Genomic DNA, 13749 nt, shown 5'->3' with positions numbered 1-13749 from the left:
CGGAGATGTTGAGAGAGAGGCACGAACTGGGTGATGGGGCTTGGGGTGGGTCGGCGAGCTGGGTCGGTGGAACAGATCGGTGATGAGGGAGCTGGCCGGCGAGCTGAGGGATGAGGGAGATTAGGGAGCTGGCCGGCGAGCTAGAGAGAAAAAAAAATTGAGGAAGAAAGAAGAAAGAAGAGAGAGAGAGAGAGAAATGTTTATTTAATGAGTGAAGAGAGAGAAGTGTAATAATATATATTTTTTACCTTTGAGCTACAGTGCACATCTAAAGATAGATGTGCACTATAGCTGAGGAACTAAATCTAAAAGATTTAGCTCCACTACTGCATCATTGTTTTTTGTGATTGAGAGCTAAAAAAATACCATTATACCTATATAGCACAACTGCTGTGAGTGCTTTTACCCAGTTTTAACTTTGGACTGTAAAGTCTAAGTTGAAATCTGATCCATTTAAAGACTGGTCATCACTTGTCGAATTTTAATGTAGTATGAAAAAATGGCTAGGAATACTTTTTTTTTTTTTTTATAAACTTCTGATGTAATGAGTGATTATTGGTAAATAAAAAATTGATATATTGATGGGCCCATATAAGAATCAATAAAAATTGATCACATAACCGTTTGTAAAATAATTATAAAATAGTTTGTGATTGTAACATTATTTATATAATATATATACACAAACATCAGTTCATCATAAATATATATATATATATATATAAATAAAGATCTCAAGAATGTGAATTCAACAAAAATAAAGTAATTGTACTTTCACAACAAGTTTAAAGTTTACAAAATTACCTAATTGGTACCAGCATGAGTTTGTTTCACCCTTTTTGTTTTGTCCGCCTCCCCCACGTGATTCTGATATGTTATAAGTACGACTGTATGAGAGTGGCTTTTCAAACCTTGGTCTTATTCTCACCCGCGCATTAGGCCATGTGACCAAGTCTTAACCATACCTTTTATTTATTTATAAGGAAAACATCTAGTACTCTTTTCTTTTAACCTTAATAATGCAATTTTTTTAATTAAATAATAGAAACCATGCATTTAATCTATAGCATTTTTTTTTCTTTCTTCTTCTCAACCAAGGAAAAAAAAAAATGACATTTGTTAATTTATTTGGTTAACCTTATACTCCTAAGTGCTTTTGTTTTTTAGGAATGATATTATTATCTGGTAATATATTTATTTATTAAATTGAAATAAACATAAATTATAATTTTAGATATATTTTCAATCATTTTATTTTTATTATTACTTAATTTTAAAACCTAAAATAAACATGAATTATGTTCAAAGATATTTAAAATACACCTAAAAATTTATATTTATTAATTTTTGTATCCCAAATGTGTTATACTCTAGTTTTTCAAAAAAAAATGTCGTACTCTCACACTCATACCTTTACTAGTGCAACTTAGCATCTTAGCTTTCTCAGTTCTTGCTTTATCTTATATTAGTCTCTTTTTGTTTTTTTGTTTTTTCATTTTTTTAGTAAAAGAAAATTGTAAAACTTTATGTATTTGCATTTTTTTTTATGTCAACGTATTCAAATTTTATTTTTATTAGATTTTTTTATTATTTAAGTTTCTTAATGACTACTTAAAAAAAAAAAATCCTAGAACCACTACTAACCTAAGCATGATTTCAACCTGCCAAGTTCAATTGATCAAGTGTGTTAGGCTAGGACGTATTAGCCTTATGCCTGTATAGGCCCAAGTCCATTAGATTTGACCTGTACTAATGTTATTTATACAACACTCATATTAATTGCACTATTCTCATAACATGTGCCTATAGATATAAGCATTTTTTTGTACCAAAGCTTCTCTTTTTTTCTTTTTCTTTTTCAATAATAAAAAAATTGCTTGCTTTCTTTGGCCTCCCTATTAGTGGCATTTTCTCTACCAACAAGTCTAAGGCCATAACCAATTTTACAATGATTAAAATGGCAGTTTGTGATTAGTATATAGTAAAAGTGATGATAGTTGTAGTTTCATATAAAAGTGATGTATTACAAATTACAATCTATCACCTCAATAAGTTAATTATTAAAAGAACTGTGAAATAATAATGTTTTTGCAGCATGATTGTTTTGCTTAAATGTTCCATCTATGTTACTTGGTCTTTCTGATGGAGAAAACTTACGTTCAAATCTTGTTTTCCCCATTTCTCTAAGCCAAAAAAGATGATTAATATATATATATATATATATTATACTAATTAATGTTTAGTAAGATATACTGAGTTAATGCTTTCACTCGGCATGTGAAGATAAGAGAACTACCTATTCCCTATCAAAAATCAAGCTTCAGTTATCCAAGTGGTTAACCCAAGGAATCACCTTGAAGTGGTGGTCATGGGTAGACCCAAACTCTAAGTTTATGTCTCTTAAGGTCAGTTGATGGACGAGTTCAGAACTGGTCCTATAGAATTTTGTACATATATATTATTTCTCGTGAATATATTGTTTCCAAGTCGAGCTCGTGAGTGCTTATTCTTAATGAATACATTGTATTCCACAAGTCGAGCTCGTGCACATGTAGTGCTTATTCTTGGTCAATTAGTGGCTCATTAGTCATTGCAGCTACATTTATATCCAATAATGGACATGAAAGAGTATACGAATAGTTAGCTGGTCTAATTCTGATACGCAAACCACAGTTAATTATTCTCAAATATCTTATGTAACTGCTGAAAGAAGGAAGAGCAGTACTTGGGCACACACTACATGTAGACAGTTAAAACTTAAAAGCATAGTTCCACACCAATACATACCATTACAAATGTTCCTTTCATCAAAAGGACATAAAAAAAAGATGAATATGCTGATTCTTATGGAAGGAATGCCTGAAGCAAACCATGTCTGGCCATGCCCTTCTTATCATGGCATCCACCCTGACATGTAGTTATTCAAGGTTGGGGCTGAATTAGTGACGACTGATACTGCTTGTTCGGACGGATACCTGCAATTCAGTTAACCAGTTTGATGAATTTAATTGGTGGATCTTCATCATCCATGCTTAATCTGTAATTATGGATGGTGATATTGCCTTATAAACTATTGAGAACGTTACATTTGAAAACCATGATTCATTTGCAAGTATAATTAATTTTTCTTTTGGTTTAGCCTCTCCCTAACAAGATATTAATGTACCCTAATGAAATATGGCTAGTCAGATAGTTTTAACATTATATAAGATTACTGACCATTTCCTCTTTTTGTTTTCACACTAATGGGCTTAAGTTGGAGAAGATATCTTATGCATTCAATATATGCATATTGATTCACACGTGTGCATCACACATGGCTAGAGTCCATGCTATGAGGGAAATGATGATCCTAAATTCTTAATAAAAGAAAAAAATCATGACTCTTTCTGGCACTTTCCCATTCTGTACTGTACTTGAATGTCTCAGCAGACATGAAAAAGAGACTGTAATGGGTTCTCGGATTAAATAGATTTCTTGGTATCAAATTACGGTTGCATTGATACACAATATATTAAAAATAAAAAATCAGGGATGCATACCCAATATGCAACGTGGGTTCACAGTCTAAGGGATGAAAGAAATCACTCTGAGGTTGAGCATGTTGTCGGCCATATCCCATATCGTTGACACTTGGATTCAGTTGGAGTTCGTATCCTTCCATCAACTGCAAAACATTAGCAGAAAAATCTATTACTGTTGATGATTATTTTGATAATGCAATGCAATTTGGTAGTTGCCAAATATGACCATTACTTTCAATTGTTTCATCAATTCATAGCACTTCAGTTCTTTTGAAAAAAAATTTCTTTTGCATATTACAAATTTTGTTTATGAAAGGTATACTTTAGGAGATTTATCACAAATTATTTGGTTTTCAAAGGAATGCCTTCTATGTCAAATACTGAACTCCTAATAAAATTAGAATATATTAGAAAACAAATGAAACATACTTAGTGCAAGGATAGAAATTAATTATCTTTCTTCTATAATCATTTAGAATCAAAAGAGTTGGGTATGTTGCATACCCTTTGTTTAAGTGACTTATTTGCTTCATTAAGCACATGTTCCTGTACATATAAAAGTTTGAGATAAATAAGTGGGTGAAGATACTGAACATCATTCAATGAAGTTTTGATAATGTTCTCATACCTGACGTTGAAGATCATTGAGCTGATCCAGCATGTACTGCGTCTGTCAAATAGAGAATAACAGAAGTTACAAAAATAGCTGAGCTTTTTTACCATTTTCCTATTACTCATTTATATTTTTTCGGAATTCAGGTATTATTCAGTTTGATGAAGGCTTATTAATTCAATTCAACTGCTTTGGTTGATTTGTGTATGGCAAGGAAAAACAGTTGAGGTTATTAATTTACTCAAGAAAGACAAGCTCTCTTTAGTGTGGAACGTCAAGAATTCCAACCCATCTTGTATCAGATTATTGGTTACAATTCCCCCTACGGTCCCAATTTTTATTTTACCTTTTACTCAAATAGAAAAATATTACTGGTTACAAGGACTCGGTACTGATGCTATTTGAAAGCTATTGCATCCGTGTTAGCAATAGCTTACATCTAATTCAGCTTTAACTTCATTCCCCTCCTATATATAATTGTTGTACATCGTGTAAATAAGAGAGTCGTAAGAAGATAGTGCATGCATGCCAATAAAAAAAGAACTATATTCAAGCAATGATACGCATACAGAAAATATACATGAACACAATGAAACTGTCTTTTGACACCCCTCTTATTAGGACAAAATAGCTTATTTTCCTATTAATTTCAAGAATGTACTAACCACACTTGGCCAAATGAACTTCCAGTATAGTCAGTCCACAATAAAAGTAAAGATATATTACTTCTACTCACAAGAAAAACTCTTGCACTCAAACTCTAGAAGTTTTCCATCGTTACCTCCAAACCCTTGCATGAGAGAGACATGTCAATTGACAATATTTTTCCGAGCATCACCTAAACCAATTATTCTTTCATAATACATTATACGATGCCAAGGACCCTTGTCATCGGATGATGCTTTTTGATGCCTCCTAAAGGAGACGTCCAAGGTGCGATCCCCTGATAATGGGGCACAAATATGTAGCAAAAGGAAAAAAAAATGTAGTGGCAACTTTAGCAAGAATGAAAAATTTATAATACAGATAATCATATAATATACAATCTAGGTTATTTAACAATATATATATATATATATATATTCAAATTTGTTTCAAATTCCTATTTCTTGGTTACCTTTTTTGACATTTCTTGGTATGTAAGGAAAGCTAACTTAATTACTTTTTTGAGTATTATTTGTATAGCCATAGTGTTTTCCTTGTAAAAGAAGTAATTTGTATTTCTTGTCCACAAAGGAATAAAATTTGAAGGCTTATATAAGCCATTACAATGAAGGATTTTTTGTGTGGCTTGACTTAAGGGGATCATCCCATATAGGGAAAAAGGAAAACTCTTAAAAGAAGAGTTATCCAAATAGAAGAAAAAACTCATAGAAGAAGAGTTTTGATAAAAAAAGAGAAGTCACTTAGAAGAATAGTTCTCGTAAAAAACTCTTAGAAGAAGAGTTTCACTTACTAGAGGAGAAGAGTATTAGAAAAAGTGTTGTTTTATAGTTTTTTGGGGTTAAAAGAATACTCATGAATGAGACCTATGTAAGAGAGGTTGAGAGTTTTAACTTTTATTAAGTATAGTGGATTTGATCTGTGCGTGCATGTGTTGTGTGTGAAGGTAGATTTTTTGTCAAACTATGTAAATTCTTATGTATTCTATATATTTCTTGTTCTTTTATTTTCATTTATTGTTACTTACTCAAATTCATAAAGCGTTATTACACAAAAGATATAAAAGCTTCCTCTATCACACAAGTGGTATTAAATCTCAATGTTGATCTTGATATGGTTCGAGAGAAGATTTTGAACTAATTTGCAATTGGTCTATATAGATTCACGTGAGTTTGGCTGTGCAAAGGATGATCACCTTCCTTGAAAAGACTTGCATGTATTAAGGTGGAGCTATCATTCAAATAATTAAGATCACTCATTAGAATTTTAATTAATATGAAGATTTGTTGAAAATTTTCTCAAATTCTTGTATAAACTAGATTACTTATTTGGCTTTACTTGATGTGGAGGGATAGTTGACTTGATTACTTTTTTGGGTTTTCTTTACAGGGAATGAAAGTAAATCCCTTGTCAAAGAAGTAAGGAATTCATTGTCAAAGAAGCAATGAGTATTTCTTGTCCATCAAAGAAATGAGTTGAAATTTATACATACAATAAGTTTTTGACTGCTTTGACACAAGGACCTTCGCATTTAAGGAGGAAAGAAAACTCTAAAAAAAAAAGGTTCTTGTAAAAGAAGAGAATACTCTTAGAAGAATACTTCACTTAAAAGAGAAGACTCTTAGAAGAAAAGTTTTCCTTAGTGGAGGACAAGTAGTTCTTGTGTTGGTGTGTGTGTGGAGGTAGGCTATTTGCTAAATCATGTAAATTCTTATATTCTCTATGTGTGCTTGTTCTTTATTAGCCTTTACTATTATTTGTTTAAATTCTAAAAGCATTATTACACAACAAGTGATATAAAAACCTCCGCTGTCCCAACAATTGGTATCACAATTTCCACTATCATATACAACAATTTATAAGGAAAAAAAGAACTAATAAATTGACAAAATATGCTAGTTAATTTAATTTAATTATTTATAAATAAAAAAATTTTGTATCAATTTTCAAATATAATCATAATGATAATGTTCTTTTATTTTGGACTTTTTTTTAATATTGATTCCTTCCGTTTTTCCCCTATCATTTCTATTTTTCTTTATATATATATAAAAGAACATTTTTATTTATTAATTTTCTTAAAAGTTTGATGCATCAGAGAGATAATAGCCAATTAATTATACAGTAAAATATCAAGTAAAAAAAGAAGCTATACGTACGGTAAAATATATCAACTAGAGATAATTATAGTGATGGCCCATAAGCTGAAGGCAACTTGGCATGCTGGCTAGCTTTTGTGAGGTGAATGTCTGGTATTGAATTCATTCTTTTTACTCTTAGTAAAAAAAAATCAATCAAATAGTCTTACCAACAAAAATACATACAAGGAAACCCACTAAGATAAAAAAATTCATAATATAAGTGGGATGTACTAATGTACATACAACACTTATACATTCATTCAGTGTATGATGCATGACTAGCTATATTATAAAAAGCACTTTGAAAAAATATGCAATTGGGAAAATTATTGGAAGAATAATTAATATGAAATCTATATAATCTGGTAAGTTGGTAGGTGCTAGTACCCGTGTTGATCTGATTAGCTTCAGTGAAACAGCTAGCTGTCTCTCAAGTGACTCGAGTTCTTTGCTGCTTAAAGGGCCAAGATCTTCTCCCATAAGATTCCTGTTATGATAACAACTCAAATGTTTTAATTGACAATATTTTAACATCTTTTCAATAATCAGCATAACTGAGAATAGAAATAGCAATACCTTTGGGATCGTTGTAGGGCTTCATAACGTGCCTTGAGCTTCAAGTATTCCTGCTGACTACTCAGCTCCTAAGTATAGCAATAAAAATTGATTAAATAGATAATTCTTGATACCACATACTATTGCACAACAGAGTATTACACTAAAATGGATGACAACTATCCCATCATATTTTCCCATCTACTTAGGGCTGAAACTCACTTATAACAAAAAATAAGAATAATAAACTTTTGGATAACTAGATTTTTTCAGAGACTTTTTCTTTTAGTAAGCATTCTAAGACAAACGTTGGTTCATACGGAATGCAGTTAGTGATGAATGGACACTTTTTAAAGTGTGGCAACATTGAAGCTTTAGGATGAATTGCAACATAAAGAGCAATGTCACTAAGTCCTGACTCAAGTGGCTAAAGAAAGGTTAATTAGGGTAAACTGAATCTTCTTATATCATACATTAAATTGTGTGGATTGAATTAGAAAAGTTCGTATTTTATAGGCATATGTTAAGTTACATTAGATATTTACTAAGTAAAATTAACTTTATAAGTGATTATGAGTAGTTCTATTTTTTTGAAGGATTAAATTATGAATAGTTCTAATTGCAACTGGATTAGTCTGTTTGTGTATTATTAGCCTAATATTGTTATGGTTTAATTTGCGTTTAACCATTTCTTATAAGATTATAATATGTTTGATATTTTTATATACTTCAGTATACAACCTCTTAATTATAGTAAATTTTGATGAGCAAAATGCTTGGTTTGGTAATATACTCTTTTTAACTATATAATTTTCCCTAAACAAATTGTGACCTTATAACCTTTGGTATATTTAGGATCCATAAAACTGAAAACAGTTTGAAATTTTGAGTTTTAGTGATAAATCTCTTTAGTGCACTTTTCAATTTTTATTATAAATAATAATTTGACATAATATACTGTAATAATTTTTTCAGAAAGACAATGTCCACCCATTTTAAGAGTGTATGCAATAATAATAATTAATTAAATATTGACCATTAATTAAATTAATTAGGTGTAACTATGAATTCATTTTTATTATAAAAATTACTATATCATCTCTAATCATTTCTCCCGTCTAAAAGTTCTTTAGCAATTGGTAACGAAATAGTTTAACAGATTTAAAACACTTTGGCGCTTTAGTTTGCGAAACATTCTAAACACTAAGCTTTTATTTTAATTAAAATTTTTTACCTAAAATATAATTTTTTACCACAAAAGCTCTACAACTAAAGCTCAATAGATAAAACTCAACTTCTTTCAACAATACCAAATAGACATTTAAAAGTTTTAGGCAATTGAATAAAAATTTATAAGTACTAGATTTTTTTTGATAAGCTAAGTACTAGATTTCATCCTTTATTATATGGCAAGATATTTTACAAACAATTTTCATTAACCTTTCTCTCCATGTTTTCTTCAACAACCACATTTAATCTCTAACAGTGTGTTTGAAAGTTTGGAAGGAGAGAATAGCAGAGAATAGAAGAAAAAGAGAAGGGAGGGAAATGAATAACCATTCCACTTGTTTGTATGTTTTAAAAATTAAATAGGGAGAACGGGAATTGATATTCCTCCCTTTTACTTAGATGTTTTAAATATTAAGTAGGGGAGTAAAGGAGAATGGAATGGTTGTATAAATTGAAAATTATGATACTTTTTTTCTACTTCAAAAAATAGATAGAATGACACTATAAGAGCATAATCAATTGAAAAATTAAAATTTTGAATATAAGTATAGCCCCTTCTCTTCTCTCCCATTCCAAATTCCCACAATTTAGGGCAATTAAAACTAAGGGGTTTCACTCTCAAAAAAAAAAAAAAAAAAAAAACCCAAGGGGTTTGAAAGGGTAAAATAGGCTCCAAATCCCCTTAAATCTTTCCCCAATATCCATATAAGGTCTATTAAACCCTCACCATCTCCTTTTTACTCACTTCTCCTCTCCTTCCATCCAAACAAGCTCTAAGTAGTAATATAAGACACTTATTTCTGCAACCTCAATCATCATAATTTACAGTACTAATTCCCAACCTCTATCAAAATATATGTGACTAATAAATTAAATATTAAAAAAAAATTAAAAAAAAAAAAAAAACAAACAAAAAACTTCAGTTATTAAATTTGGATGCTAATTAATATAAAGTAAGAATGTATAATTATACCACCCAAAAAAACTAAAACTAAAACTTAAACCATTACCAAGGCTTCCCTTGTGGATACATTCGGCTCTGGTGCTCCATAGTTGCATTTCTGGTACCTCTCTAGGGATTTGAGCATGCTGAATATTAACATGATGGAAAATGTAAGAATTCCTCATGTCAAGAGGTGCATGTAAGATCAAATAATAGATGATGGATCAAATGAAATGAAATGTGGCAAGCATATAATAAAGTGAGCTCTTGTGAAAGTAAGTAGTGTATGCCTATTCAATGACTAAGAAAAAAGATTCATGAGTTAGGACTTGCCTCATTAGAATTCAAATCAAGAGGAAACTATTGACTCTTGAGCTTGTATGTCAATAATTTTTTATTTCTTTTGTTGTTTTTGTCTTTTAGTTTAAAATTCACCATACATCATTGTTGCTAGCTATGTTTTCATCTTCAAAAATGTGAATTATGTTCAATGTTTACTAAAAAAAAAAAAATTGTTTAGCCCAGTTACTTAACTAAGCTCTTTGGGAAATATTGTGAACTAAGAATTTAATAACAAAATGAAGTTTTTTCTTCCATCAGAGAATAAATAACCTGTAATCCCAAATTCTCTTGTATGTAAAGACACTCTTGTCTCATGATATGTTTGGTGAAATGAATTCTTGGCCTTCTATATAATGAAATGAATCCAAAAGACCCTACTCTCTCAGAATATAACCATTCCAGTATAACCAAAAAAAAAAAAAAAAAAGTGTAGAAAGATACATCGTAGCTATTACTTGAGTTGCGTGTGCATATACTCATACTCAACCTAAAATCAACTCACAGAATAAACTCTCCTTTTTTCTTTTTTTTCTTTTTTTTTTTTTTTTTTTTTTTGGGTTCATTCTTTGTAGAAAAGAAAAAAAGCTCTCAAATCAATTTGATACACAAGAAATATTTTTGGAAGTAGTAATAAGATGAAATTGGGGGAACCCATGGATATTAGGGAGACCACTAGTAAACTACTCTTTAAAACTCAGTAGACTAAAAAACATGTCATTCTCTTCACATCAATTTGGATTTGAAAGGAAACAAATGATTGAAAAGGAGAGAGAAAGAGAGAAACCCTAAACTTACTAGGGCTTTGGAAAGATCAAGCCCTAAACTCATGTAATAAAAATGTCTCCATCACCATAACTGAGTCCTGACATCAAAACGTCTCATATGAAAGATCTGAGGAGAGAGAAAGAGAGAGTTTTGATCCATTGGAAAGATTGGAGACTCAAAAGGACCGATTTGAAGAGCAGAGCTAGCTGTAACTGTATAAAACAATTTGGACTTAAAAAAAAGGGGAGAGAGAAAGAAACTACTACTATATTACACAAATACTCTCTTTCAAAAATTACAAAGACTAATTTGAGCTAAGGTAGAAAAAGCTTAAAAGGAAATACAAGTTGGAAAAGAAAACCAAACAACTACAAATAGAGATAAAAGACAAAAAACAGAAAGAAGAAGAAGAAAACCCTAGTTCAAGATCTGCATATAAGATAAAAAGACAGATCTTGTAAGCCGTAGAGCCGTAGAGGAATGGTTCATAAATTTGGATTTGTGGTTTAGAAACTTAAACAACACGGAGCTGCTAAGAAACTTAGCAGAACGAAAAGGGAAACTAAGTATAAAATCCACATGAAGAAAAATGAGAGAAGAGTAGGTGAAAAAGGCTAGGTATGAAGAAAAAAAACAAATTTCCACTTGAAGCTTGAACCATATAATTATGAATGAATTTCTGACTCTTCTAAAGGCTCTCATAAATCCTCTCAATTAGCTTTGATCAGTTTAAAAAAGAACTAAGATCAGCTTCTCTCAGATCACCTTTTAAACAACGAAATTAAACAAAAATAGAAGAAGCAGATTTCAAAAAAGAAAGCGAAAAAAAGGAAAGCAAAATAAATGAAGGCAGAGTCTTTTAACTCTCCCAAAAATAACACAGAAAGAAGAGTCAATACAACAGTGATCGTCTTTTTATGGCGTTCCCTTCCCAGTTGCAGATCTAACACCGAAGCATTCAAGCCACAGTCATTTCACAGAAATGGATAAAACTCCAACACCCCAAAAATAAAATCAACTTTCATTTTTTCTCTTACAAAAAAAGCAAACAAAATTCAAAGCATTTAAAAGAAAAGGATTTGTTTTTTGTTGTTTCCTTTTTGTGATTTGTAGAGTGAAAAAGTTGGTTTAGTTGTTTTGGTGATAATACCTTGAAGTACTGGAAAACTCGTACAGCTTTCCTCTATTGGAGAAGATGATGAGTGCAACCTCGGCATCACAAAGGACGGAAAGCTCGTAGGCTTTCTTCAAAAGTCCGTTCCTTCGTTTTGCAAAGGTCACCTGTCTGTTGATTTTGTTCTCAATTCTCTTCAGCTCCACTCTTCCTCTACCCATTTTTTCTCTCTCTCTTTCTCTCTCGCTCAACTAACTAAACCAAACCAAATTATTCACTTCTCTTTTTACAGAAAATTTAACAGCTTTTTTGGTTCTGTGTGTCAGTGTGCCCTATGCTTCTCTATTTATACTATCTCCGTCCCAGACAGTGTGTGGGCTATTTGAGCTTTGTTGCGTATCTTATACGGGAAAAGTAGAAAGATTATAATAAAGCAAATAAATCTAAGGACACTTCGGAGTTCACACTTAGTTTCGCAACGCAACGAAACGATTGGTTGAAAAAGTTGAACATTTTCTATTTACTACTATCTACATTGACTTACCAGTTTTTGTTTACCACACACAGTCGATATCGATAAATTTAGCATAATTTTTTACATTGATCCATTATTTTTTTTGTCCAACGTTTATATTATAACTAATGTTATGAATTTCATTTTGGTGCCTATTTCAGTTTGTGTATTATAACAGAATATTTCGATACCATTTGATTCCAACGTATCATTTCAAGATTATCTCTAATATATACGTAAACACAAATGCTAATATATACATAAACACAAATAATAATAATAATAACAATAATAATCAAATAAAAATAGATTTTTTTTTTAGTTTTAGTTCTTTAAAAAAAAAAAACCCAGAATGAAGCAAAATCAGCAATTGAAATTGGCTAAAATGACCCAAAATGTACAGGAGTTTAACCCAGAATGGAATAACTGGCTTTCTCATTCCAATTTGCTTACATGTACAGCATTTTTTGGTCATTTTTGGGGGGGGGGGGGGGAAACGGAATGGAATCCATAACTATACTTAAACTAGCCATTTTAATATATATTGTGAAATTAGATGTGAAATTAGTTGTGAAATTATGGAAAACAAATTATAAACTGTTAGTGATTCTAATATCACAACTTTTTTTTATCACAATTTTAACGTGATATACTATAAATGATTACTTATTATTTTACATGAAAAATACCTACTATTTTTTTTCCATCACTCTTAATTTGTCACATGAAAAAAAAAAAAAAAAATTATGGCCATAGATTTTCTCCTAAACCTTTCTCTATTGTTTAATATAAACTCTGTCCAACTTTGTTTGGCTTGGATAATAACAACACTAAACAATGATAAGACACTCTAAAAAAAGCTAACAAGGACAAGTAATGGTTACTACCACTACTAAGGTGTAGGTATGCTTTCATTAACAGTTTACCCATAGTGTCTGTCGTGAAATGGTTGTGGATCGGAGGGTGGAAAAGTGAGGAGTGGTTGCACGTGGGAAACAGGAGATTAGAACTAGAAAGTGGGAAATGAGAGAAAAAACCTTAAAAAGAACGGAAGGAAGTGGCAATGAATGCAAAGGGTATTGGGCAGTGCTACGCTACGTGTCGACATATGAACTAAAGGACTTCTGATATCCATACCTCTGACCATTTTCGGGTTCGGGCAATCATGTGACCTAACCTTAAGAAGTGGAACCTCTGAACTTTTTCGTGCTTCACATTTACGGAAATACCCCTTGTGGTTTCAGTCTTATACTTTTTAATTTTTTTTTTTTTTAATTTTTACAAAATAAAAATTTTATTCTAACTTAATTTAAATATATGTGTGTAAAATTTCATCCTGAAAACT

The 13749-nt window shown here is 30.9% G+C and overlaps 1 protein-coding gene across 2 annotated transcripts; it reads right to left on the bottom strand.

Moving 5' to 3' along the window:
• Positions 1 to 2673: 2673 nt before the first annotated feature.
• On the bottom strand, positions 2674 to 12244 carry LOC126718136 (agamous-like MADS-box protein MADS4). 2 transcript variants are annotated; one of them, XM_050420217.1, is made up of 8 exons: positions 11927 to 12244; positions 9737 to 9815; positions 7518 to 7585; positions 7329 to 7428; positions 4153 to 4194; positions 4029 to 4070; positions 3543 to 3667; positions 2674 to 2975 (listed from the first exon to the last, which is right to left on the bottom strand). In XM_050420217.1, the coding sequence occupies exons 1-8, from the start codon at positions 12109 to 12111 to the stop codon at positions 2894 to 2896; spliced, it is 723 nt and encodes a 240-aa protein (XP_050276174.1). In that variant the 5' UTR covers positions 12112 to 12244; the 3' UTR covers positions 2674 to 2893. The 2 variants fall into 2 exon arrangements, with proteins under 2 accessions (XP_050276174.1, XP_050276175.1); XM_050420218.1 differs by lacking the exon at positions 4029 to 4070.
• Positions 12245 to 13749: the final 1505 nt, after the last annotated feature.

The sequence above is a fragment of the Quercus robur genome, chromosome 3 (genome assembly GCF_932294415.1).
Source record: "Quercus robur chromosome 3, dhQueRobu3.1, whole genome shotgun sequence".
NCBI classification, from domain to species: Eukaryota; Viridiplantae; Streptophyta; class Magnoliopsida; order Fagales; family Fagaceae; genus Quercus; species Quercus robur.
This window is presented reverse-complemented; position numbering and strand designations above follow the sequence as displayed.

Coding starts and splice junctions, on each gene's coding strand:
- LOC126718136 (XM_050420217.1), bottom strand. CDS start 12,111: ATGGGTAGAGGAAGAGTGGAGCTGAAGAGAATTGAGAACAAAATCAAC. Junction 9,816..11,926: donor GAGTTTTCCAGTACTTCAAG/GTATTATCACCA, acceptor GTTAATATTCAG/CATGCTCAAATCCCTAGAGA. Junction 4,071..4,152: donor TCAATGATCTTCAACGTCAG/GTATGAGAACAT, acceptor TTATATGTACAG/GAACATGTGCTTAATGAAGC.